Raw genomic sequence first — 24,075 nt, forward strand, 5'->3', positions numbered from 1 at the left:
GGCCTTTGCCACGAGAGGCAAAGGTGCGCTCACTCCTTGTTTGTTTTGCAGGATAAGGGTTTTTCTGACGAGTTAGGGTTACGTTCAAGAGGCACGTGGAGCCGCTGCATTCCAGTGCTGTTCAAAGCACTACTTGAATTTATCCACCTACAATTGGCGCCGTCTGTGGGAAACGAAAGAGTTCCCTTTGAAATACGACCATGGTGGAAGTAGAGCCAGCAACGCCACGCGACCCAAAGGATGTGTTAATTGGAGGAGGGGATAAGTCTCCACCCGGGGCTCCGAGAAAGCCCGACGGAGGACACAAAAGGACCACAAGTAAGGGCCACCCCCTTACTATCCACGGCAACTCTAGAAATAGAGATGGAGAGACGGCATCAAAGTCCACGAGAAGGACTAAATCCCATCGAGGGGATGAATCGATTGCACACTCCAGAAGTGTATTCCGTAGCGAAGACGTTCTTGATAAAAAGAGACGAGAAATTGAGGAGTATGCTCGTTTGATCAAAAAACGAGAACATAAAATCAGAGAACTAGAGAGAATCAGAGAACATCCGGAGGACTCTGGACTATCTCGAAGAAATTCTAGAGGCAGTGAATACGCTTTGGTACAGTACCAAAAGGCTCCTTCACGAGGAAGGAGGAGCAGAAGCAGAAGTCTGACCCCGAGGCGACGTAAAACTTCTCCACGAAAAGGGAGGAGCAGGATCCAAACACCCGAGCGAAGGAGGGTATCTCCAAGAAAGAGGAGAAGCAGAGGTCGGAGTTCTACCCCCGAAGAAGAAGGGAGTAGAAAACATCATAGGGACAGGTACGAGAGACCTGATTCCGATTGGGAACGAACTAGATCCAAGAAAGGACCAGAGGATGAAGCCATGACTGCACGGGAAGCAGCACGGAGAGCACTGCAGAATATAGCATCCTCCCCTTTTGCAAAAAAGTTACAGGAGGCTAGATTGCCGACCAGGGTAAAGCACGGGACATTCATCCTCTATGAGACAGATACTGATCCTGTGGCCCATATACAGCATTATCAGCAAGCAATGTTTATGCATGAAGGGGATGATGCAATTATGTGCAAGATGTTCCCGTCGAGTTTGGGGAAGGTTGCTCTGTCCTGGTTCCACAAATTGGGCTCACGCTCCATCCGAACATGGGTGCAATTGGCCGAGGAATTCACTGCACGGTTCTTGACGAGCAGGAAAGCTCCCAAAACCTTTGAGAGTCTTTCTTTTATGAAACAAGGAGAGGACGAGCCAATCAGGACTTATGCAAAGAAGTACTGGGAGACCTTCAACGAAATTGAAGGATGTAGTGAAGAGTACGCAATAGCCACGTTCAAAACGGGTTTACCTGTTCGGGGGGAACTGCGTAAGTCTCTAAACATGAGTCCCGTGCAGACATTGGCAAAATTAATGGAGAGGATTGAGCAACATGCCAGGAACGAGGATGACATCCTACGAGAGGATGGAAAGTTGGCCGCCGAGCAAGTAAAGGGGCCTACAAAGAAAGCTGACAAGCCAGAGCCCAAAACCTATCATGAAAGGAAAGATTATGGGCAGGCGAAGAAAGAGCAGTACAAGGATAAACAAGCCCCGGATCCCAAGTCATTCTTTTCAATAAACACGGTTTGGAAAGAGCCCATTTACAGGATTCTTTATCGAATAAAGAATCAACCATACTTCAAATGGCCCCCAACTCTTGGTGGGAATAAAGATGCAAAACGTGCTACGAACCAACACTGCAGTTACCATAAGGATTGGGGTCACATGACAGAGGACTGTGAGATGTTTAAACGACATCTTGATGATTTGGTCTCACGAGGTTACCTCAAAGAATTTATCCAAGAGGATTCCAAGGATAAAGACAAGGCAATGGAATTGGATTACGAACAAAATCCAAAAGGGATAATCCATATGATACATGGATTGGCCGAACCTTATACGAGAAATGAGGTGAGATTGCTTCAGAGACGAGTGAAACATGACCAGCATGTAATGCAGTTGGGGAAGAAAAGAGGTCGCAACGAAGGGGCAAGCAACGAGGGCATAGTTTTTACTGATGAAGATCTGGGAGGAGTCCAGGTACCTCACAATGATGCTTTGGTCATAACCCTACGAGTTGGGGAATATGATATGGAGAGAATCCTGGTAGATTCAGGGAGTTGCACCGAAGTGCTATACTACGATGCGTTCAAGAAACTGGGGCTCACACAAGAAGATTTGGTACAATCAGCAACTCCATTGGTTGGATTTGGAGCAGGAGCAGTTTGCCCGTTAGGCAAAGTAACTCTGCCTGTTCGGGCTGGGACAGTGGTGCTACGAACCGACTTCTTGGTGGTGGATGTACCGTCTTCCTATAACGTGATTATAGGAAGGACATGGTTGCACAAGATGAGGGCAGTCTCTTCAACTTTCCATCAGATGGTAAAGTTCCCAGGGTCTAATGGGATTGAGCACATCAAAGGTAACCAAAAGATAGCTCAACAATGTTTGGTATCCATCATTAAAAGAGTCCATAATGCCCACCATATTAATACTGTGGAAACTCCGGATCTGCCGACCATTGAGGATATCGGAAAAGACCCAACTGAGAGGGTGGTTGAGGATTTGAAGAAAACACAGATCAACGAGACTGATCCAGATAGGTATTTTCTAATTGGGGAATCACTGCCAGAAGAGGAAGAAAACGAACTGATTAGTTTTTTGAAAACTTATATCGATGTATTTGCTTGGACACCAGAGGAGATGCCTGGGGTAAATGCAGATGTTATTTGCCATCACTTGAATATAGATCCACAGCATAAACCGGTCATTCAAAAGAAACGAAGGGCAGCCGTACAGCACGTTGACGCTGTAATCGAAGAAGTGGATCACTTGTTGGAAGCCAAGGCAATAAGGGAAGTTTATTATCCAGAGTGGCTATCAAATACTGTTGTCGTCAAGAAAAAGAACGGAAAATGGCGCGTATGTGTTGACTTCACAGATTTAAACAAGGCGTGTCCTAAAGACAGTTTTCCTCTTCCAAGGATTGACCAGTTGGTTGATGCAACAGCGGGATATGGACGGATGAGTTTTCTCGATGCATATCGAGGATACCATCAAATTGCAATGTTTGGGCCAGATCAGGAGAAGACGTCTTTTATTACACCACGAGGGTTGTACTGTTATAATGTCATGCCTTTTGGATTGAAGAATGCAGGGGCAACATATCAGAGACTGGCGACCATCATGTTTAGAAAATTGCTCGGCAAAACTATGGAGGTCTACATAGATGACATGGTGGTAAAGAGTAAATCTGGGCAAGGCCATATTGCAGATTTGAGAGAAGCTTTCGAGATTTTGAGAAAATACAAGTTGAAACTCAACGCCTCGAAGTGTGCGTTTGGAGTCGGCTCTGAAAAGTTTTTGGGCCATCTTGTAACTATAAGGGGAATAGAGGCAAATCCCGACCAGATAAAAGCCTTACAGAATCTGGAAAGTCCTCGGACAACGAAAGAAGTCCAACGATTAACTGGGATGGCAGCAGCTCTTAATCGATTTATTAGCCGATCAAGTGACAAGTGCAGACCTTTCTTTCAGTTATTGAAGAAAAGGGAAGGGTTCGAATGGGGAGCAGAATGTGAACAAGCCTTTCAGGATCTAAAGGGATATTTGGCCTCTCCTCCCCTTCTTTCGACTCCAGAAACAGGTGAGTCTCTGATTTTATACTTAGCTGTTTTTGAGCATGCTGTAAGTGCAGTACTTTTAAGAGATAAGGGATCCGAGCAAATCCCAGTTTATTATGTGAGCAAAACTTTGTTAGATGCCGAAACAAGGTATTTGCCCCTCGAGAAATTGGTCCTAGCACTAAGGACAGCAACTAGAAAATTGCCACATTATTTCCAGAGCCATAAAGTTGTGGTCTACACCGAGTTCCCATTAAAATCACTGCTCCGAAAGGCAGATTTCTCGGGAAGGATCTCAACTTGGTCCGTTGAGTTGAGCCAATATGAAATCGACTATCAGCCGCGCACAGCGATCAAAGGCCAGGTGTTGGCAGATTTTGTGGCAGAGTTCTCACCTACGGTTGCACCTCTGCCTCCTACGAGAAAGGAGTGTGAAGCAAAGTCTCCTGTAACGAAGAAACAGGCGTTAGCCGAACAAGATCCCCTGGAATGGAAGCTGTTTGTTGATGGGTCAGCTTGCAACACCGGTTCAGGTATTGGAGTTGTGCTTTTACCCCCTGAAGGGTCAATGTTAGAATTATCTGTTCGGCTAGGGTTCAATGCATCAAACAATGTGGCAGAGTATGAGGCACTCTTAGCTGGTTTGAGAAGTGCAAAAACCCTAAAAGCCGAACGAGTTAGGGTGTATTCTGATTCACAGCTCGTGGTCCATCAACTGTCCGGGCAATATGAAACCCGGAGCGAGAAGATGGCGGCATATGTACAGGTGACCAGAGATCTACTTGATACCTTCGAAAGGGTGTATATTGAACAGATAAGTTCTGGGAAGAATGCTCATGCAGATTCATTGGCATGGTTAGCCGCAGCTGTGCCATCTGAGTTTAAAAGAAAAATAGCCGTAGAGTATTTGGTTGAGCCGAGCATTGGCAGAAGTGTAGAGATGGTCTTGGACGTGAACCAAGGACCAAGTTGGATGGACCCAATAGTGGAGTTTTTACGAGATGAAGTACTCCCTTTGGACAAAAAGGAGGCACATAAAATCAGGACCAAATCTGCTCGGTTCTGGTTATCCCCACAGGGAAAACTATATAGGAAGTCTTTTACAGGACCCTACTTGCTTTGTGTGCATCCTGAGATGGTGCAAAAGTTCCTCCACGAAATTCACGAGGGGACTTGTGGAAGCCATGCTGGTGGTCGGTCCATAGCCCACCGAGCAATCACCCAAGGGTATTGGTGGCCGTACATGCAAGAAGATGCTAAGGTGTACGTAAAAATTTGTGAGAAGTGTCAGAAGTTTTCACCAATGATTCGAACACCAGCCGAGGACCTGGTGCCGCTGACAAGTCCCTGGCCGTTTGCTCAATGGGGAATGGACATAGTGGGTCCACTACACAAAGTAACTGGGAATCGAAAATTCCTATTAGTTGCAACAGATTACTTCACTAAATGGATTGAGGCTGAGCCGTTGGCCAAGATTACTGAACCTATGATAGAAAGGTTTGTGTGGAAAAGCATCATAACTCGCTTTGGGGTACCCTATTCGTTGATTACAGACAATGGGTCGCAATTTCAGAAGAAATTCAAAACTTTCTGTGCCCAGTATGGGATAAGAAATTATTACTCGACTCCAGCCTACCCTCAAAGCAACGGACAAGCAGAGGCTTCGAATAAAACGATCCTTGATGGGATTAAGAAACGTTTGGATAAAGCAAAGGGGAAATGGCCCGATGAATTGCCATTGGTCCTATGGGCATACCGAACAACGCCTAGGAGGTCTACGGGAGAGACCCCCTATTCATTGGCATACGGGACGGAGGCTGTTATTCCATTGGAAATAGGTCTGCCGACCAACAGGACCACTTTGGTTGAAAGTGGAGGAAATGACAGAGCCTTGGAGATTGAGTTAGACTTTGCCGAGGAACGACGAGAACGGGCCTTGGTGCACTTGGCCTCATACCAAGAGCAGCTCATCAAAAGTTATAACAAGAATGTACACCCACGAGAGTTTGGTGTTGGAGACCTTGTGCTACGAAAAGTGCTCGGCAATACTAAAGTGGCTAATGAGGGAAAGCTAGGGGCAAATTGGGAAGGCCCATATCGAGTTACAGAAATCGCGGGCATTGGGGCTTATCGATTGGCGGACTTGGACGGGAACCCAGTGCCAAGACCTTGGAATGTCCATAATCTGAGAAAGTTTTTTATATGAATAAATTTTTATTTTTGCACATCGTGATTGTGTGAGAGTTACGAATAAAACTCTCTTATGTTCTAGTTCTGTTATTTTAGCTGCACGGGGTACGAATAACGCCCTCTTGAGCTCTATAGCTTATGAATAAAGTCGCCTTTTTTTATAACTATTGTTGTTTCTGGTATTTGTTTTAAATACGAATTACAAAGTAAAATTCCCTCATTCGTATTGGGGAGCAGGGTATAGGATATCCATTTAAGTACGTGAAACTTAACACAAAAGTTTAAGTACGTGAAACTTAAACTCAAGTTTAAGTACGTGAAACATTAATCACTGCTTATCAACTTTTAAGTACGAGACACTTGAACGCAAACGCAAGTACGGAACACTTGTGTGATGTTCTAAGTACGTGACACTTAGAGTGTGAGAACACTTGTTTGGAATTTAAGCCATGAAATATCCAAGTACGAGAAACTTAACATTGCATACGAATACATGCCTACAAGCATACGAATATATGCACAAACAGTCCACAGCATACGAAAATATGCACAAACTTGGAAAGCATACGAATATATGCATAAAGTACGTGACACTTTAGCCGATTTAAAGTACGAAACAACTTACATAAGTACGAAATACTTAAACTTTTCACAAAACACAGATATAAAGAAAGGCAGAGCTCATTCATCTTCAGTGAGATCTTACACAGAAGAAGGAGCAATTACAGGAGCTACTGGTGCAATCACATCATCAGTGGCAATTTCCTCTCCACGTTGACCATCACTGACTTCCTTTTGGCCAGAGTTGGTCATATCACTCTGAGGCTCCACTTCGGTAACAGGAGGCTCCGCTGTCTGCAAAACCTGTTCTTCATCTCCCTCTTCAACAATTTCCTCCTGATCACCAGCTGCTGCGCTTGGAAGCTCAATGTTGGTCCAAAGTGGAGATGCCTCAGGAATCTCTGCTTTTTCAAGGCAGGCCCTCCAAGACGCCACCCAAACTTGATCCTGAATTCCAGGCATCTGGTTTGTGTAGCTCTCTGTGGCAACTTTGATTCCTTCGTTATATCCCTTTTCAAAGGCAGCCTTGGCTTCATTCTGGGACGTCTCGAGCTCCTTCAAAGTCTGGGCAAGACTGTCCTCAGTCCCCTTCAACTGTCCTTTCAGGCCATCTGCAACCCCCTGGGCCTGGTTCCTTTCTCTCTCAAGCCTGATGATGGTACGTTGGAGCTTGGAGTTTTCACTGACAAGTTTTGCTCGTTGGGGCTCTAATTGGCTAAGTTTTTGAGCCATGGCCACCATTTTTTGCATCACCTGGAAACATTCAAAACAATTGTGATAAACATAACTGTTAAAGTTCTGTGTACACTATGATCACAAAAAGAAATTTTACCTTGGCATTGTGAGACATGAATGAGCTTAGAAGGTTGTCAGGCGAGCTCGCCACCTCCTTCTGCATATCTCCTGGCAGAAGAAAAGCTTGAGACAAGGCAAGGGCAGTGCCTTCTGACTCAACACTGTCCCGAGCAGTGATAGCTCGGTTCCCGTGTGAGAATGGAGGAGCCCAGAGGGGAGCAGGTGATGAGGAGGATGTAGGGGGTCTTTCTTGAGTTTCCTCCACTCGTTGACGTTTCTCACGGTGAAGGGCTTCAATCTCTTCAAGGGAAAATCCTGGGGGAGCATCTGTTTGCGTTTGAGGGCGACGACCACGACCTTGAACACTTTGGCCCCGACCACGACCTCGACCAGGAATGGTGAGGAGGCTGCCCAAGTCAATCGGCCGGTTCATCTCTGAAGTTGAGAAGGTACGGCCGCTGGAAGACGAGTTGGATGTCGAACTGGAGGCTTCCTCAGCAAGATGGATTGGTTCGTCAGAGATCGGAGGTGTCCGAGAACGCCTTTCTTCTTGTTCGGGAACTGGTCTTGAAGGGCCAGCTATTGCAGGGGTATCAGCTGCTCGGGTACGCCGATCAATAAACCCCCCGTATGACGCTTTGTAACTCAGCAGAACCTGAGCCGCTCTTGCTCGGCCAGCAAGGTAAGTCCCTTCGCCGTTGAAAGCAAGTGCTCGCTTGATATCAGCTACGTGCACTTGAGGGGTTATGATATTATAACCCCGGTTAATGTTCGAAGCTGCAGCCGAGCAAAGCATAAATAATTAGAAAGCATGAAAAAGCTTTTCCTATGAAAAAGGACAAGGATTTGAAATTAGGGGAAAGCACTAACGTGGGCTCCCGAATACATGAGGAGCGTGAAAACCAATCACTTGGCCGTCCTCATCTCTGGGTTCGAAGTTGCCCGTGACAATCAGGAAGTCATCATCATCCCCTCGAGCAGAGTCAGGGAGTTCAAGGACTAGCTTTTTTCTAGAATCCCTACTTTTTAGATAATAAGTAAGGGCATCCCCAGTTCTAGAAATACTGTATAGATGGTGAATATCATACAGGCCTAGCGAAGTCCCTAACATTTGGTTTAAGGTATTTATGCCCATAACTACCCTGAAGAAATTAGCAGAAACCTGCATTGGCGAAAGCCTGTAATATGCTAAGACTTGGCGGAGCAGAGGGGCTAGGGGAAACCTAACTCCGCCTTCAACGACGGCTACTACTGGAATATGAAGGGTGTCAAAATCGAAGCTTTCACGAATGGCATCCTCAGGAGCCAAAACAGTAGCTACGTTGTCAGGAATCCCATATCGAGATCTAAAACTAGCCATGGTCTGAGGAGTATTACAATGTCTACGAAATCTCCCCATCAACAGAAAACCTTTTGGGGATTTTTGAAGTATAAAGAAAGGGGACGATGAAACCCTAACGAAAGATTTTGAACAATCTACCAAGAGAAAAAGAGCAGTAAGGAGAGGAATGATGACTTACGACAAATAGTCGATTGAATCCCTAAAAGCAGAAAGGAGGAGGTTTTGAAATGATGAACAGAGCTTCAATGGCGGGTAAACCTTGAAATCGCCTCTTTCTGCTGAGGAAGTCTAAGAAAGAGATTGAGATTTTTGAAAATGGGACGAAAACCCAAAAATACCCCAAAAGTGGGTGGCGTACGTGAAACGTCATCCCAGACGCCGTTTGAGCGTTCCGTTTTCCCATAAACACGTCTGTTCGTATTTAATGAAACGCAATACGATGATCGACGCGTGTAAAGGTTAGGGCTAAAAGCCTGTGACGGCCACAAGAAAAGATGATTTTTTAAGCAAAGTGATGAAACATTGCACCAATATGTGAAATAGGGTGCAGAAACAAAGTGAATTTGTTCGGTTAAAAGCTTTACTCGTCATCTGAGTAAAATATAAACGAGCAAAGCTGGGGAGCAATTGTAGGGAGGTATTCCCGAACAGGTGCAAAATGAGCCCGAGCACGGTCAACAAAGGGTCAACGCACTGTGGACCACTGATATGAGAAGTCAATGGTCCAGAGAGGTTGTACGATTCTCGGTACAATAACATGAGATGTTATTGGACCAGATACAAGGAAAATGACATGAGATGCCACTATTCATAGAAACTTGTTCGGCAAGAGAGAGCCGAACAAGTGGAGAGTTCCTTACAAAGGATATGGTTCAAATTGTTTCCTTAGGACCAGTAACACGTGAGGTAATTGGTCCAGGCCATCTGTTCGGCCATGAGATGGCCGAACAGAGAGAGAAGTACTATTTGAGGGAACATTCCGGAAGAGTCCAGAAACAGTGGTATTCCGTTAAGGAATAAGATCCCGAGAATATAGGGTCTGAGAAAGATACCCAATAAGAATGGGATGTTCGGTCAGTAATGGAAAAGAATCCTAAAAGGACTCTTTTCCATAAATTGATAAAGGAAACGAGAATCCTTGATATCCTGGGTTTCCTATACGAGTTGGGAATCCTATGGCAATAGGGATGCTTGGGCACCAAGCATCCGAATGTCTATATAAACAGAGCAAGCCTAGAGGTAAAAGGTACGCAATACACTGCATTCTATTGCTTTCCTACTGATAATTAGGGTTTGATTGCTAGTACGTGATACTAACAAAGGCATCGGAGGGCCTTTGCCACGAGAGGCAAAGGTGCGCTCACTCCTTGTTTGTTTTGCAGGATAAGGGTTTTTCTGACGAGTTAGGGTTACGTTCAAGAGGCACGTGGAGCCGCTGCATTCCAGTGCTGTTCAAAGCACTACTTGAATTTATCCACCTACAGCTCTTTCTTAGCCTGCCCGTACTCCCTTCTGTTTTTATAAGTCTTGGGCTCTGGCTTATCCACTTTTTTGGCAGGTGCCTTCGGCTGTTCGGCAACCGTCCTGCCATCCTCACGAAGTATGTCATCCTCCATTCTGGCGTGTTGCTCTATCCGTTCCATCAGTTTAGCCAAGGTGGCTACCGGATGTTTATTCAATGAACGGCGCAGCTCTCCCCGAACAGGCAAACCAGTTTTGAACGTAGCAATTGCATACTCTTCACTGCAACTTTCAATCTCGTTGAAAGTTTCCCAGTACTTCTTTGCATAATCCCTGATCTGCTCGTTCTCCTCCTGCTTCATGGTGGAAAGACTCTCAAAAGTCTTTGGGGCTTTTCTGCTCGTTAAGAACCGAGCAGTGAATTCCTCTGCCAACTGCCTCCATCCTCGTATGGATCGTGGGGCCAACTTATGAAACCAGGATAAAGCCACCTCTCCAAGACTGGAGGGAAACATCTTGCACAAGATGGAATCATCCCCTTCATGCATAAACATGGCCTGTTGATAATGCTGTATGTGAGCCACGGGATCTGTATTTGTCTCATAAAGTACGAACGCACCGTGCTTCACTCTGCTCGGCAATCTCGCTTCTTGTAGCCTTTTTGTAAAGGGGGAGGCTGCAATATTACTCAGGGCCCTGCGTGCTGCTTCTCGTGCAGTTACTGTCCAATCCTCTTACTCCTTTGACTTGTGGGCCGAAGCCTTGACCCAATCAGCATCAGGTCTCTCGTACCTCTCTCGATGATGCTTTCTAGTTCCCTCCTCTTCGGGGGTGGAACTTCTGTCTCTGCTCCTCCCTTTTCATGAAGAAGCCTTTCTCTCGGGTGTTCGGCTTTTACTTCTTCTTCCCCTTTTTCGTGGAGAAGCCTCATAACGCCCTATAACAGGACTTCTGCTCCTTCTTCTTCGAGAATGGGTCTGCTTATGGACTACCAATGTCCTTCCATCTCTTGGGGAATGCCTACGAGAGAGTCCAGAATCTTCTGGGTGCTCTCGTATCCGCTGCAACTCCTGTATCTCATACTCTCGTTTCTTAATCAAACGAGCATACTCGTCGATTTCTCCTCTCTTTCTATCTAGGAGATCATTGTCATCGTGTATACTTCTTGAACGGATGTCTGACTCATCCCTTCGATGTGACCTACTCCTTCTCGTAGAGCCAGTAGCAGTTTTGTCTCCTTTTTCTTTGGAGCTACCTCTGTCATGTCTACCAGTAGGCTTTCTCAGTGCGCCTGGTGGGGATTTATCTCTTCCCCCACCCAACTGGTCCTTCGGACTAAATGGTGTAGCTGGATCTTCTTCCATCATTCTTATTTTTCAAAAGGGAACTCGTTCGTTTCCCATAGACGGCGCCAATTGTAGGGGGATGAAAACAATTGATGCCTTCTGATCAACTAGATTGCAACGACTTTCTCGTGCCTCTTCACCGGAACCTTAATTCGTCGTCGAAACCCTAATCTGCAAAATAGACAGGGGGTGAGTGCACCTCTGCCTCTCGTGGCAAAGGCCCTCCGATGCCTTTGTTAGTATCACGTACTAGCAATTAAACCCTAATTATCAGTAGGAAAGCAAGAATGCAAAGTATTGCCTACCTTTTTCTCTAAGTTTACCTCGTATTTATAGATTTATGGATGCTTGCTGTCCAAGCATTCCTGTTGCCCTAGGATTCCCAACTCGTATAGGAAACCCAGGATATCAAGGATTCTTATTTCCTTTATCAGTTTACTAAGAAAAGAGTCCTCTTTGGATTCTTTTCCATAATGAGCTGAACATCCCATACTCGTTGGGTATCTTTCTCAGATCCTATATTCTTGGGATCTTATCCCTTTATGGGACATGACTACTCTGGAATCTTTCAGAGTATTCCCTCTGCTCCTACTCTCGATTGGAGCTTCTTCTTTGTTCGGCCGTCTCATGGCCGAACAGACTACCTGGACCAAGGACTTCACATGTAACTTGGTCCAAATGTAATCAAAATGTCTCTTATCTGCCGAACAGATAGTTTACACCAATGACTTGTCATGTCATTGGCCTTTATTTAGCCGAACAGACTGCATGGACCAGGGACTTCACATGTCATTGTTCCATATCGTTGTTCTTCATACTGCCCGGAGATAAGTCCAGTTGTATTCACCACGTGCTCCCAAACATCACGTGTTCGGCAACTAAATGTATTTGCTCGGGAATACCTCCCTACAGAGCCCCTAGTAATGACCCTGATTTTGAAGTTCAGTAAATGAATTCAAAGTGTAATTAGTGATGGAACTGCTCGTGTAGTACCTATATTTTGAACACGATAAGCTACCAATGTCATCAACGGGATGACGATGACTAGTTTGCTTCTTCAATATGAGGACAGTGAGTCTATTACTTGACATCATGGAATTTTCGAGTTTTGATATGTGGAAAATAACCAAATAGTGGGTCAGTTCTGAAAATCATGTCCCAGTGATACATACTTAATTTGAAGCAGTATCTACCAATTTAGTGACAAATTTTGATGAGATTGAAGCCATAGAGTGTCAGAGTACAATTAAACTACCCAAATCGCTTGAGTGTTTGGGAAACATTATCTGCCTTTTGAATCATGAATTTCAAGTAGGATTGCTGGCTTTTGTGTTGAATCTATATTGTGTTTCTGATTTAGAACTTCCGTGTGCAATACCCTAGGACTGTTTATATCATTGGAAATGTTTAAATTTATAAGGAGATGACAGTTTATTAAAAACCCTACACTACTTTTGGTCTACCGGTGAAGTAGTTTTTTTTAATGTCTACCTATTCCTTTTTTTGTAGTGAACAGGTTGTTTGCTGTCATGTCTATTCATTGTTATTTTTAGGATCCAAATAATAGGTTTTCATTAAAAACCCTAAACCTTGTAAGTGTTTTTTTAGGATGGCAAGATTAAATAGGAAACAGAAAAGGAGAAGAGGAGCAAGAGGGATTGATGGCATTACAGGCCTTTATGAATGCTGTCATTGGTGTTTTTCGTCTGTACTTGGTCATCACATCCACGTTTCGCCCTCGTCGTCCGGAGTTGTCTCCGAATCCAGACTTTTACCAGACGCACATAAACAACATCAATAGACTTCTAAGGGATAATGACATGGACTGCCATGAACAGGTGATGGTTAATAGGCATACTTTTTTGAGATTATGTTGGTTAGTCTGAGGTGTTGGATTAAGTGACTCATGCAACGTATGTCTCGAGGAGAGGGTAGCAATAGTCTTGTGGGTCCTCGGTCACCATACGAAGCAGAGGCGTACCAAATATTATTTCTATAGGTTTACTGAGACAATAAGTAGGCATTTCAATGCTGTACTCCAAGCGGTCTTGCGCCTTCACCGAATGCTCCTAGAGACGCCAGACCCTGTACCTGCTAACTACCAAGACACTAGGTGGAATTGATTTCAGGTATAGTCCTCTTGAATTGTTCCTATTTCATTCATTCTAAAGCTTTCCTCTAGTTCGCCATATTCACTTACGTTAATACTCTTGTCCAAATTTGGTAGAATTGTCTTGGGGCATTGGATGGGACATATGTGCCAGTAAATCCCCCGGCCGCTAACAGGGCACGATATAGGTCGAGGAAGGATGAGATTGCTACAAATGTCTTAGGTGTTTATACCCGGGACCTTAAATTTGTCTATGTATTGTCTGGTTGGGAAGGATCGACCACATATTCTAGAATCCTTGGAAAGGCCATGGAAAGACCCCACGGTCTTAGAGTTCCCCGTGGTATGTTTCATATCCTAAGTTCATGTTTACCTTGACTCCATTAAAGTTATCCACCCATCAATGTGTTGTCTTCCATTGGTTACAGGACATTATTACCTTGTTGATGCCGGCTACACCAATGGGGACAGTTTTTTAGCACCATACCGTGGCCAGGGGTATCACATTAACATTTGGAGGCAAGGTCACATGCCAATAAGCAAAGAGGAGTTCTTCAACATGAAACACTCCGCCACTAGGAATGTCATTGAGAGAAGCTTTGGGGTTCTCAAGATGCGGTTTGCCATTTTGAGATCTCCCTCCTATTACCTCATAAGGACTCAATGCCGTATCGTGTCAGCATGTTGTTTGCTTCATAACCTAATTAAGAGAGAGATGCCGAACGATCCCATTGAACACGAGTACACAGTGTGGGAACGAGCACATGTGAACGATGTCCCTGTTGATGATAACATTGCTAACGTTGAGATTTCCAATGAGTGGACTGCAGGGAGGGATGCTCTAGCGGCGGCCATGTACAACCATTGGTTAGCCAATGGTGGGGGACAAGTTATGACACCCCGCTTTCCGGTGGCCGGCGGTACTGCAGAAAGTGTCCGGACAGAAGGAGGCAAGTCATGATTTATAAGAAAAGATTCATCCTACTTGTACAAGGCCTTTTAAAGCCGTGAGGGCGGGCCAAAGCGCATAGGAATTTCACAGTTAAGCGTGCTCATCCTGGAGCAATCCAAGGATGGGTGACCTCACTAGGAAGTCTATGGGCTTTGGGCGTCTAAAGCGGACAATATTGTACAAAGATGGAGCGGGTCGTTACATATGGTATCAGAGCACAACTCTGGTCTACATGGTGGGGGCCACCTCTAGAATCTGGTACGAGCACACTGATTGTGCTGTACAGAACTAAGTGCCACACCATGGCCATCAGGGGAAGGTTGCTGGGCCTGTGCAACGAGGACATTGCATCCCTAAGGGGGGTAGATTGTGACACTCCGCTTTTCGGTGGCCGGCGGTACTGCAGGAAGCGTCCGGACGGAAGGGGGCAAGTCATGATTTATAAGAAAAGATCCATCATACTTGTACAAGGCCTTTTAAAGCCATGAGGGCAGGTCAAAGCGCATAGGAACTTCACAGTTAAGAGTGCTCATCCTGGAGCAATCCAAGGATGGGTGACCTCACTGGGAAGTCTATGGGCTTTGGGCGTCCAAAGCGGACAATATTGTACAAAGATGGAGTGGGTCGTTACACAAGTGGAGGGCATCCTTCCGTGATTGTATTTTAGTTTTGTTATATGAAACATTGTAATAAAAATCTATTTGGAACTTGATTGTAACTTTTATTTGTGAACAACTTGCAACGTACAGTTCTATGTGCCGGTGTTTTTTCATAACGTAATATTTAAGGTCATACTTTTACAACTGTTGCACACTTTTAAATGCATTTGCAAATATGGGTAGTAACAATGTGGAAGTAGTGGAGGTGGAAGGGCCTGCAAAGGCAAAACGTAGGAGTTGGAGGAAAATTGAGGAGGATGCACTAATGATGTGCATGCTAAGTGAAGTGGGGGAGAGGTGAAATGGCTTCAAAACGGGTTACTCCACCCACTTGGAGAAGGAGTTACACAAAGTGCTCCCGGGGTGCAACCTTAAGGCAAACCCCCACATTGACTCCAAGGTGAGGTATTGGAAATCCGTATGGTCTAGAATTGTAGACATAACTGGCCTAAGTGGTTTCGAGTGAGATGCTCTCAACAAACGCATCGATGTGGAGTAACCCATATGGGATGCGTATGAAAAGGTAATTCCCCATCTTCAATTACAATGCTTTAATTGAATAATAAGGCATGAGAATTCGTAGTAAAATTGCAAATATTTATGTAGGCCCATACTAAAAAGGCCCAAGGCTTGTACGGGAAGTCTTTCCCGTACTTTGAAGATTGGCAAACCATATTTGGCAAGGATAGGACAACGGGGGCAGCCGCCGAAGATTATGACGAAATTGCGCGGCCGGATTTTGCTAATGAAAGTGTGAAGCCACACAACTCCAATGACTTCTATGATGCCCTATTTGAGGACTACGATCAACAACTCCCCAACACTCCCACAACTCCCGTAACTTCCACACCTCATGCATCACTCCCCACTTCCACTCCTCGTGGGTTAATGCCGGCGGCCAATGCCGGAGTCCCAAATAAGAGGAAGAGGACAAGAATGGGTGATGCGGAGTTGTCCATCCATTCGAGCATGGACAATTTCTTCAAATCAAGCACTACCTATATGGAGAAGATGACCAATTCTTTTGGCTATGACAAAGAGCTATCCGCCCGACGCATGATGGTGAAAGATGAGTTGTTAAAGCTTGATATCACCTTGACTGAGAAGTTCAAGCTCAGTGCAGTAATCGTACAAGCGGAAGAAAGGGTATATGACTTCTATGGGACTAAGCCCGAGGAGAGGCAAGCTTTTGTGGAGGCCATCCTTGCCGGTGAAGTGTATGGTCCCATCTAGTGGCATTAAGGAATGAATGCCTTTTTGAAGTGGCTAAAGTACCATTATAAGCAAGAATGGTACTTTACCCACTTTTTTTGTAGTGACATAACTTTTTTGTCGTCCCCTTAATTAGGAAGCCTTTTCTTAATTCCTAATGAACAGTTCCTGCCTTTTGTAAATGGATATGGTACGTTGGATGCATAGCAGATGCATAGTTTTTGTTAATATTTGGGGATGTATTATGAAGTTTGTCAATGTGTAATGAACAATGGAGGATGTATATGAACTATGACCTATGATGGATGTATGAAGTATATATGAACTAATACACTATGATCTTAAACTTGGCAAATTGGTACATTTGATGCATACATTATGTTCATCTTTGGGAATGTAATATGAAGTTTGTTTGCATGACAGGTTTTTGTAACTTAAGTGAGTCTTACTTGGGCAATGATGAAACGATTAAATTCATATTTAAGGTAGATACCTTGGTGGGGGTAACGGTACTTGCAGCCATGAGTACCCTTATGATGGATTTATATTGTCGGAGCCCATGGAAAGCTGTGATGAAATTTTTCTGAGCCTCTGTCTACTTTCTAGCAGCTTTGTGGAGCATGTGCAGTGTGTGTGTGATTTGGTGCAGTTGAACTGCCATTAATAGGGCAATGATGAATGAATACATTAGTTGTGATTAACGTAGAAACATTGGTGGGGTAACAAAAGTTGCAGCCATGACTACCTTTGTGATTACAAATACATTATCTGAGCCCTATCATAACTCCAATGCAATACATGAATCAATCCAGTTATGTAAATGGACATTGTAAGTGCAGTCCAAGTGTGGCAATAATGTTGTCTGGTCTGATCTGTCTAGTGTTGACCATGTTGTTTCTGTGTGTGATCCCTCTAGTTTTCACCCTGCTCTTACCATTCTGAACTGGTTTTTGGGTTTCTTAGCTATTTTGTGCAATTTTTGGTAACCCTAATATGGCAATGATGAAAAATTTAGAATGTAAATGAATGTGGTGCCTTGGCGGGGCAACTATTGGTTGCAGCCATGCACACCCTTGTGAATAAAATTACATGATCTGAGCTCTCTCTACAGTTTTCAGCTGTGTCCAATGGTGTGTCCAAACTGCACTGTTTTGGGGTTATTGCTGTGTCCTGACTGCTTGCTGTAGGTATCTATAGTGCTGGTTGGTATCTGCTAGAATGGGGATATCACAAACGAGCTGTGTCCAAAATGCAGTTTTTTTGGGTTATCGCTGGTCCAAACTGCTGTTGTTCCTGTCTATGTTCCAATTTGTGTGTTGGGCAGATGTACTGTGTCCAAGTTGGTTTTCTGTAGTGATGTGCTGCTGTGTGTCCAGGTTGATTTGTCCAAACTGCAGTTTATAGACAACGCAGTTTTGGCACAGTGATAAAAAACTGCAGTTTGTGGACAGTTTTGACGGTTTTTGAACTGTTGCTGCTGTTTTCATTCTAATTTTTTGTTGAATTGTCGATTATATGTAGGCCATGATGACATAAAATGAGACAATTTAAGGCGAGTCACTTATCTTGGCGGGACAAGTTATGAGGGCCAACGGTTCAATAACCATTCGGCAACATAACTTGTAGCCAAGTAGTGCACTATGTGCCGGTCAAATATATCTGAGCCATATTTATTTGTAAGCATACTCTTACTATTGTTTGACATTGAAATATCGTAATTGTTGTATCCGAATAGTTTTTCCATGGCAAGTGAAGATAAATATAAGTATTTGGTGGTTTTCGTTGGCCGTAAATCGGGAATATATACAAGTTGGTCGGCCGCGGAACTCCAAGTTAATGGATACGCGGGGAACTTGAAGAAAAAGTACAACACATTAGACGAAGCGTAAGAAGCATTGTTAGCATTTCATGAGGAAAGATATCGGCTCATGCAAGACATGCAGTTCGCTCAAACCAAACATCAATCAAGTGACGGTGCTTCTACATCCACAAGTGATTGGAAGTGGCACATCAAACTAATCTAACAACATACTTTGTTGTAACTTTTTTTTTAGGCTTCGTATGTTGTATTTTATTGGCACATCTGTTTGATTCGGAATGAAGTTGTAGGTATTTTATTTTAAGAATTTGGACGAATTAGGTTGGGAAGACTTTATCAAATGTACAAATTCCGTAAGTTGTACGTTTTTTATTTCATAAATCACTTGATTAAATATTGGTTTGGATATTCAATTCAAAATTAACGTATGAAAGACTAGTCATGTATCTGTGGATCGCATTTTCACTTGAAAACAATGGTACAATACAAGGACCAACAGAAATGCACCATTACACACATACATAAAACAAATTAGGAACCCACGAAATGGCAAATCCATTCATTTCACAAGACATACATAAAATTAAATACTTCAGATACATTAGGAAGGCTACAAATTTATTCATCAATCCATTTACTATCACAACTTTCAATTTATTTTTCCAATGCCCACCTTAAACTTCAAACTTCTAGTTCTCATCAGAAATAAAGCAATAGGCCCATCGATTAAAATGGGGAAATTGCATGTCCCGAAAATGTCTCTGATGTCTGTGATCCTACATATAATTGGTAGAAAACATTATCAAAATTTACAAACTAATACTTTCTACAAAATTGAAAAAAAATTTAAGAGTACTTTCTTGGATAAATTCATTCCAAATTTCATTTCCAACCATTAGTTTGTTTTCATTTGGATTCCACCCGAACCCAAGACACCTAAGCATAGCGTCTAGTATGCGATAATCACTCTTCCATTTCTTGATCTTTGCTTCAATATGAATTTCGTTTATACCTGCTTGAGGGAAAAAAACTCGCATCTCATTTGTAAGAACTCCCAAGTAGGAAGGTTTGAACCCTCCGTTGTCGATTTGCCAAACCTCCTGATCGACAAGGCTCGTAAGGTTTGTTAACAACGTATCCTCCTCCTCCTCGCTCCAAGTCCGGTGTGCCATTGAAATGATGAAAAAAACAAAATTACGAATTTAGAAAATGAAGATGAGATGTGGGATGAGATATGAAAAATGAGTGCTATTTATAGAAAATTTGGAGGCATTAATTTGTTGAACCCACTCCTCACATGAATTCAACTAACACCCACATGTTTCCAACTACCATCTACTCCCCATTCATTTTATAAATTTTGGTTTTTAAAAAATTCTTAAATTTCGGTTTTATTAAACATTTTTAAAAAATGATAACATTTCCTACGTTAACCATTATTAAGTATTTTTATTAAACATTTAAAATACGATATGACATTATTTTATTTATTTTATATAATTATTATATTAGTTAGGCACATTTTCACCAAATAAATATGTTCGGCACATGTGAATTCACCTAACAAAATTGTTGTACACATTTTTAACTACCAAACAATGTATTTTTCCAAGAAAATAAAAATAATCAGATTTTTTTTTTATAAAAAACATGAATTTTTCCAAAGTAAAATTGACTTTTTTCATTTTGTAATATTATTAAATTAGTACATTTGTTAATAAAAATAAATATTACGGCTTAAAGTTTGAAAGATTAATTATATTTGTAATTATACATATAAAGTAATATATATTTAAGTTTGGGTCTCCACAAGGGCAAAATAGTCATTTGATAGCTTTTTACATTATCCATCCTTCCTAATACCCCTTATTTATCCTCCATCCATACCACGTACTATTTTGGGGAATTTTTAGGCCAGCCCCATTTTCTAGGTTCGGATTTCAAATAGTCCTGACAAATATATTTCTTCTTTATTTTAGTCCTTTCTTTTGATTTTTCATACATTTTTACTATTTTGTCCATTCTTCTTAATTTTGTCTACTTGTCCATTTTTAATAAAATTTATATTTATAGAATCAATTTTTGACACATATTATTTCAGACAAAAATACCCTTGGCTCTGTGAACTGGACTGCCAATTCTCATAGTCAGTTCTATGAGAACTATGTGAATTGGAAAATACACAATTCAAATCACATCACCACACACTAAAATACATAGTTCTCGTAGAAAATACATAATTCTCATAGAAAATACCATTCGCTCTATGAATTGGATTGCCAATTCTCATAGTCAGTTCTATGAGAACTATGTGAATTGAAAAATACACAATTCAAATCGCCTCACCACGCACTAAAATACATAGTTCTCGTAAAAAAATACATAGATCTCGTAGAAAAATACACAATTCTCATAGACAATCATCATGGATAATAACAATTCTTATAGAAAAAAACATAATTTTCATAAAAAAACAAAATTCTCATAGACATTTCTCATGTGAAATGGCTATGTGAACTGTAAAATATATAGTTCAAATAGTCTCACCACACACTAAAATACACAGTTCTCATAGAGAATTATCATAGACAATAATAGTTCTTATAGAAAAAAAACACAATTTTCATAGAAAAAACACAATCCTCATAGAAAATATACAGTTTTTATATAAAATACACAGTTCTCACAGAAAATACACAATTCTCATAGAAAATACACAGTTCTCATAAACAGTTTTCATAGACAATCATCGTGGACAATAACAGTTCTCATAGAAAAAAATACAGTTTTCATATAAAAAATACAGTTCTCATGTGAAATGGTTATGTGAACTGAAAAATATACCGTTCAAATAGCCTCATCACATACTAAAATACACAATTCTCATAGAAAATACATAGTTCTCATAGAAAAATACACAGTTCTCATAAACAATCATCATGGACAATGACAGTTCTCATAGAAAAAAACACAGTTTCATAGACAGTTCTCATAAAAAATATACAGTTCGTATATAAAATACACAATTTTCATAGGGAGTTGTCACAGAAAATATATAATTCTCATAGAAAAAACATAGTTCTCATAGACAGTTCTCATAGATAATTATCATGGAGAATAACAGTTTTCATAGAAAATAACAATTCCAGAATCATATTATTTCAGACAAAAATACCCTTGGCTATGTGAACTGTCAAGTCTCATAGTCAGTTCTATGAGAACTATTCAGTTCTCATAGAAGAACTGGCTATGTGAATTGAGCTATGAGAATTGACAAGAATTGACTATGAGAACTGCAAATTCTCATAGTCAATTTTATGAGAACTGCCAACTTTTATAATCAGTTATATGAGAATTGGCTACGAAAAGTGACTATTCTCATAGAAAATTAGCTTTATGAACTGATTATGAGAGCTGGACTATGTGAATTGAAAAATACACAGTTCACATAGTTTTATCATATACTAAAATACACAATTCTCATAAAAAAAATATATAGTTCTCATAAAAAATACATGGTTCTAATAGAAAAATACACAGTTCTTATAAAAAATATATAGTTCTCATAGAAAATACACGGTTCTAATAGACAGTTTTCATGGACAATACACAATTCTCATAGAAAAACACTCAATTCTCATAGAAAAAATACACAGTTACTCATAGAAAAAATACATAGTTCTCATAGAAAATACACACACTAACAAAAATTGAAAAAAACAAAAAAACAAAAAAGGTAATCAAATTGGAGTGATTCTATTTTTGATTTGTTCTTTCGTACATATTCACCCAAAAACTTCTCTCACCTCAAGTTCAGATCGGCGGACAATCAATCTTTTTCCACTTCTTTTTCACAGAATCTTCAGCATCCTTCCTCTCTTCCGACACCATTTCCACCACAGTAACCAAGAAAGTTCAACAGCAAAGCATCCAAAGTAACCACACAAAAGAAGGCATTTCCGTAAAATTAATCGAAATATTTTCAATTTATCTAAAGTATCAAATAAAATACTTAAGTATATATTAGTGGAATTTACAACGATACATATAAACAAGATATAAACAAGCAGAGTGGAGAACACCAGCACAACCAGCGCCGCCATCGTGTGCTGGAACTTCCAGCATGAGTTCCTTACCTCGCCAGAGCACTCTGCCGACACCGACTTCTTCCACCGCTTCCTCCAGCGCCGGCGCGCAAACAATCGGTGACTCCACCACCAGTCTTCCTCTCCATCCTCGTCGGGGAAAAACTAAGGGAGATGCTGAGATCCAACAACTTCGCCAGTGATCGGCTCTGCCTCGACGGGCTGAGCCTTGCTGTTGCCGACGACAGATTCTGTTGAGGGAGTGTCGATGAAGGATGCGAAGAGGATTTTGGTGTTTTCAAAGTTGGAGAGGTCGAGATCGGCGATTAGAGAGAGGCCGACGAACTCGATTTCGTATGGAAAGTTTGTGAAGGATCTGTTGGAGAGAAAGGGTTGGCGTTGGAGAGAGAGAGAGAGAGAGAGAGAGAGAGAGAGAGAGAGAGAGAGAGAGAGAGAGAGAGATTGGCATTCGATGAAATTTGTGGGAAGATCGTGGCTCTGGTTTTGAAGGAGCGTGGTTGGATTGAGGGTATAAAAGTTAGGATGCAAATAACCGAGCCTGTGCAGGTTTAGGAAAATATTTCAGGGTTGGGTTCAAACCGAACCTAAAAAACAGGGGCGGCCTCTAATTTTCTATACTATTTTATTCCCTCTTTCTAATACCTCATCCAAACCAATCACTATTTAATCCCCCCCTTTATAAATATAACATTAATGTGGGTCATCCCTTATTAACTAATATCTCTTACTATCCAATCTCTTCTTCTTACATAATACCTCCAAACCTAATACCTCATCCAAACGAGCCATTACAGTATTATATATAGTCTCAACAATGGCTATGACTTACATTCTTAAGAGGGAAGTTGAACAATGAGTATGTATTCCAACAAATATGGACCAATAACTCATTAAAAATTGATTGAGGTGCAAAGCGTGTTTAATGACTTTTAACCAACTAAATAGTAGTTGGCTTTCCAATATTCTATGGGAGAAAATTTTATCGTTTACAATGATCCAATGATTTGAAATGGAAGGGATGACAATAAATCATTCTTGAACAGAAGATTTACTAATTCATCAATTTCATTCACATCCTTAAACTAAACTGGCCACTGTGATGGATTGAATTTTTTTTAATAGTATGGGTGTTCTAATAACTAGATAGCTTGTGTAAGGTCAAGTTTTTATTTGGCAAATCCCATGACAAAAATACATTGATTTGTATCTCTTATTATTGAGTTGAAATTTATTTCTAGAGTGTCTATTTAGGAAGTGAAAGGAAATCAAATCGTTTGTAATTGAGAGGATGCGTTTTTAGGAACACGACAAGAAAATCGAGATCTAGCAATGGTCAAAAGCGTCACTAAAGAACACAAAAAGTGTCGCTAAAGGCTATACCAACGGTTCACCAACTGTCGGCCAAACTGTTGTAAGATATCCGTCACCGTAGAGGTATTGCGACGGGTTTGACGAGCATTGGTACATTTTTTTTTTAGTGACGGTTTCTTTAGTGACGCTTACAACCATTGCTATAGACAAATATTTTTTTTTTTGAAAAATCACCATTGTAGGACGTAATGGCCACGTGTCCTCCACGTGGTGCTGACGTGGCACCCACATGTCACCCCCCGCGTGGCACTGATATGGCACTCGCGTGTCACCCGCATGGCGTGTATGTGGTGCCCACGTGGCAGCGTGCAACAATTTTTTCTCCTCCTGGGAATTAAACCCAGGACCTCGCGTTCTCGCGCGCGTACGCAAACCAACTTGGCTAGCACAACACTTGTATAAAATGAAGCACCTACTAATATTTATACTATAGTCCGGTTTATAGTAACGGTTATTGAAAACCATCGCTATAGTCTAGTTTTTT

General features: G+C 41.8%; 1 protein-coding gene across 1 annotated transcript; it reads left to right on the top strand.

Annotated features, from left to right (window-relative positions):
• The first annotated feature begins 13,543 nt into the window (after positions 1-13,543).
• LOC131299751 (uncharacterized) lies at positions 13,544-14,433 on the top strand. The gene is made up of 2 exons (XM_058325331.1): positions 13,544-13,815; positions 13,901-14,433. Exons 1-2 carry the CDS (start codon positions 13,782-13,784, stop codon positions 14,431-14,433), a joined length of 567 nt encoding a protein of 188 aa, XP_058181314.1. The 5' UTR covers positions 13,544-13,781.
• Positions 14,434-24,075: the final 9,642 nt, after the last annotated feature.

Source organism: Rhododendron vialii, chromosome 9a (genome assembly GCF_030253575.1).
Source record: "Rhododendron vialii isolate Sample 1 chromosome 9a, ASM3025357v1".
In the NCBI taxonomy this organism is placed as follows: domain Eukaryota; kingdom Viridiplantae; phylum Streptophyta; class Magnoliopsida; order Ericales; family Ericaceae; genus Rhododendron; species Rhododendron vialii.

What these genes read in the sequence shown, in the direction of transcription:
- LOC131299751 (XM_058325331.1), top strand. Translation starts at nt 13,782, where the DNA reads ATGGAAAGACCCCACGGTCTTAGAGTTCCCCGTG. An exon ending in CGGTCTTAGAGTTCCCCGTG is followed by an intron (nt 13,816 to 13,900) that starts GTATGTTTCATA and finishes CATTGGTTACAG; the next exon opens with GACATTATTACCTTGTTGAT.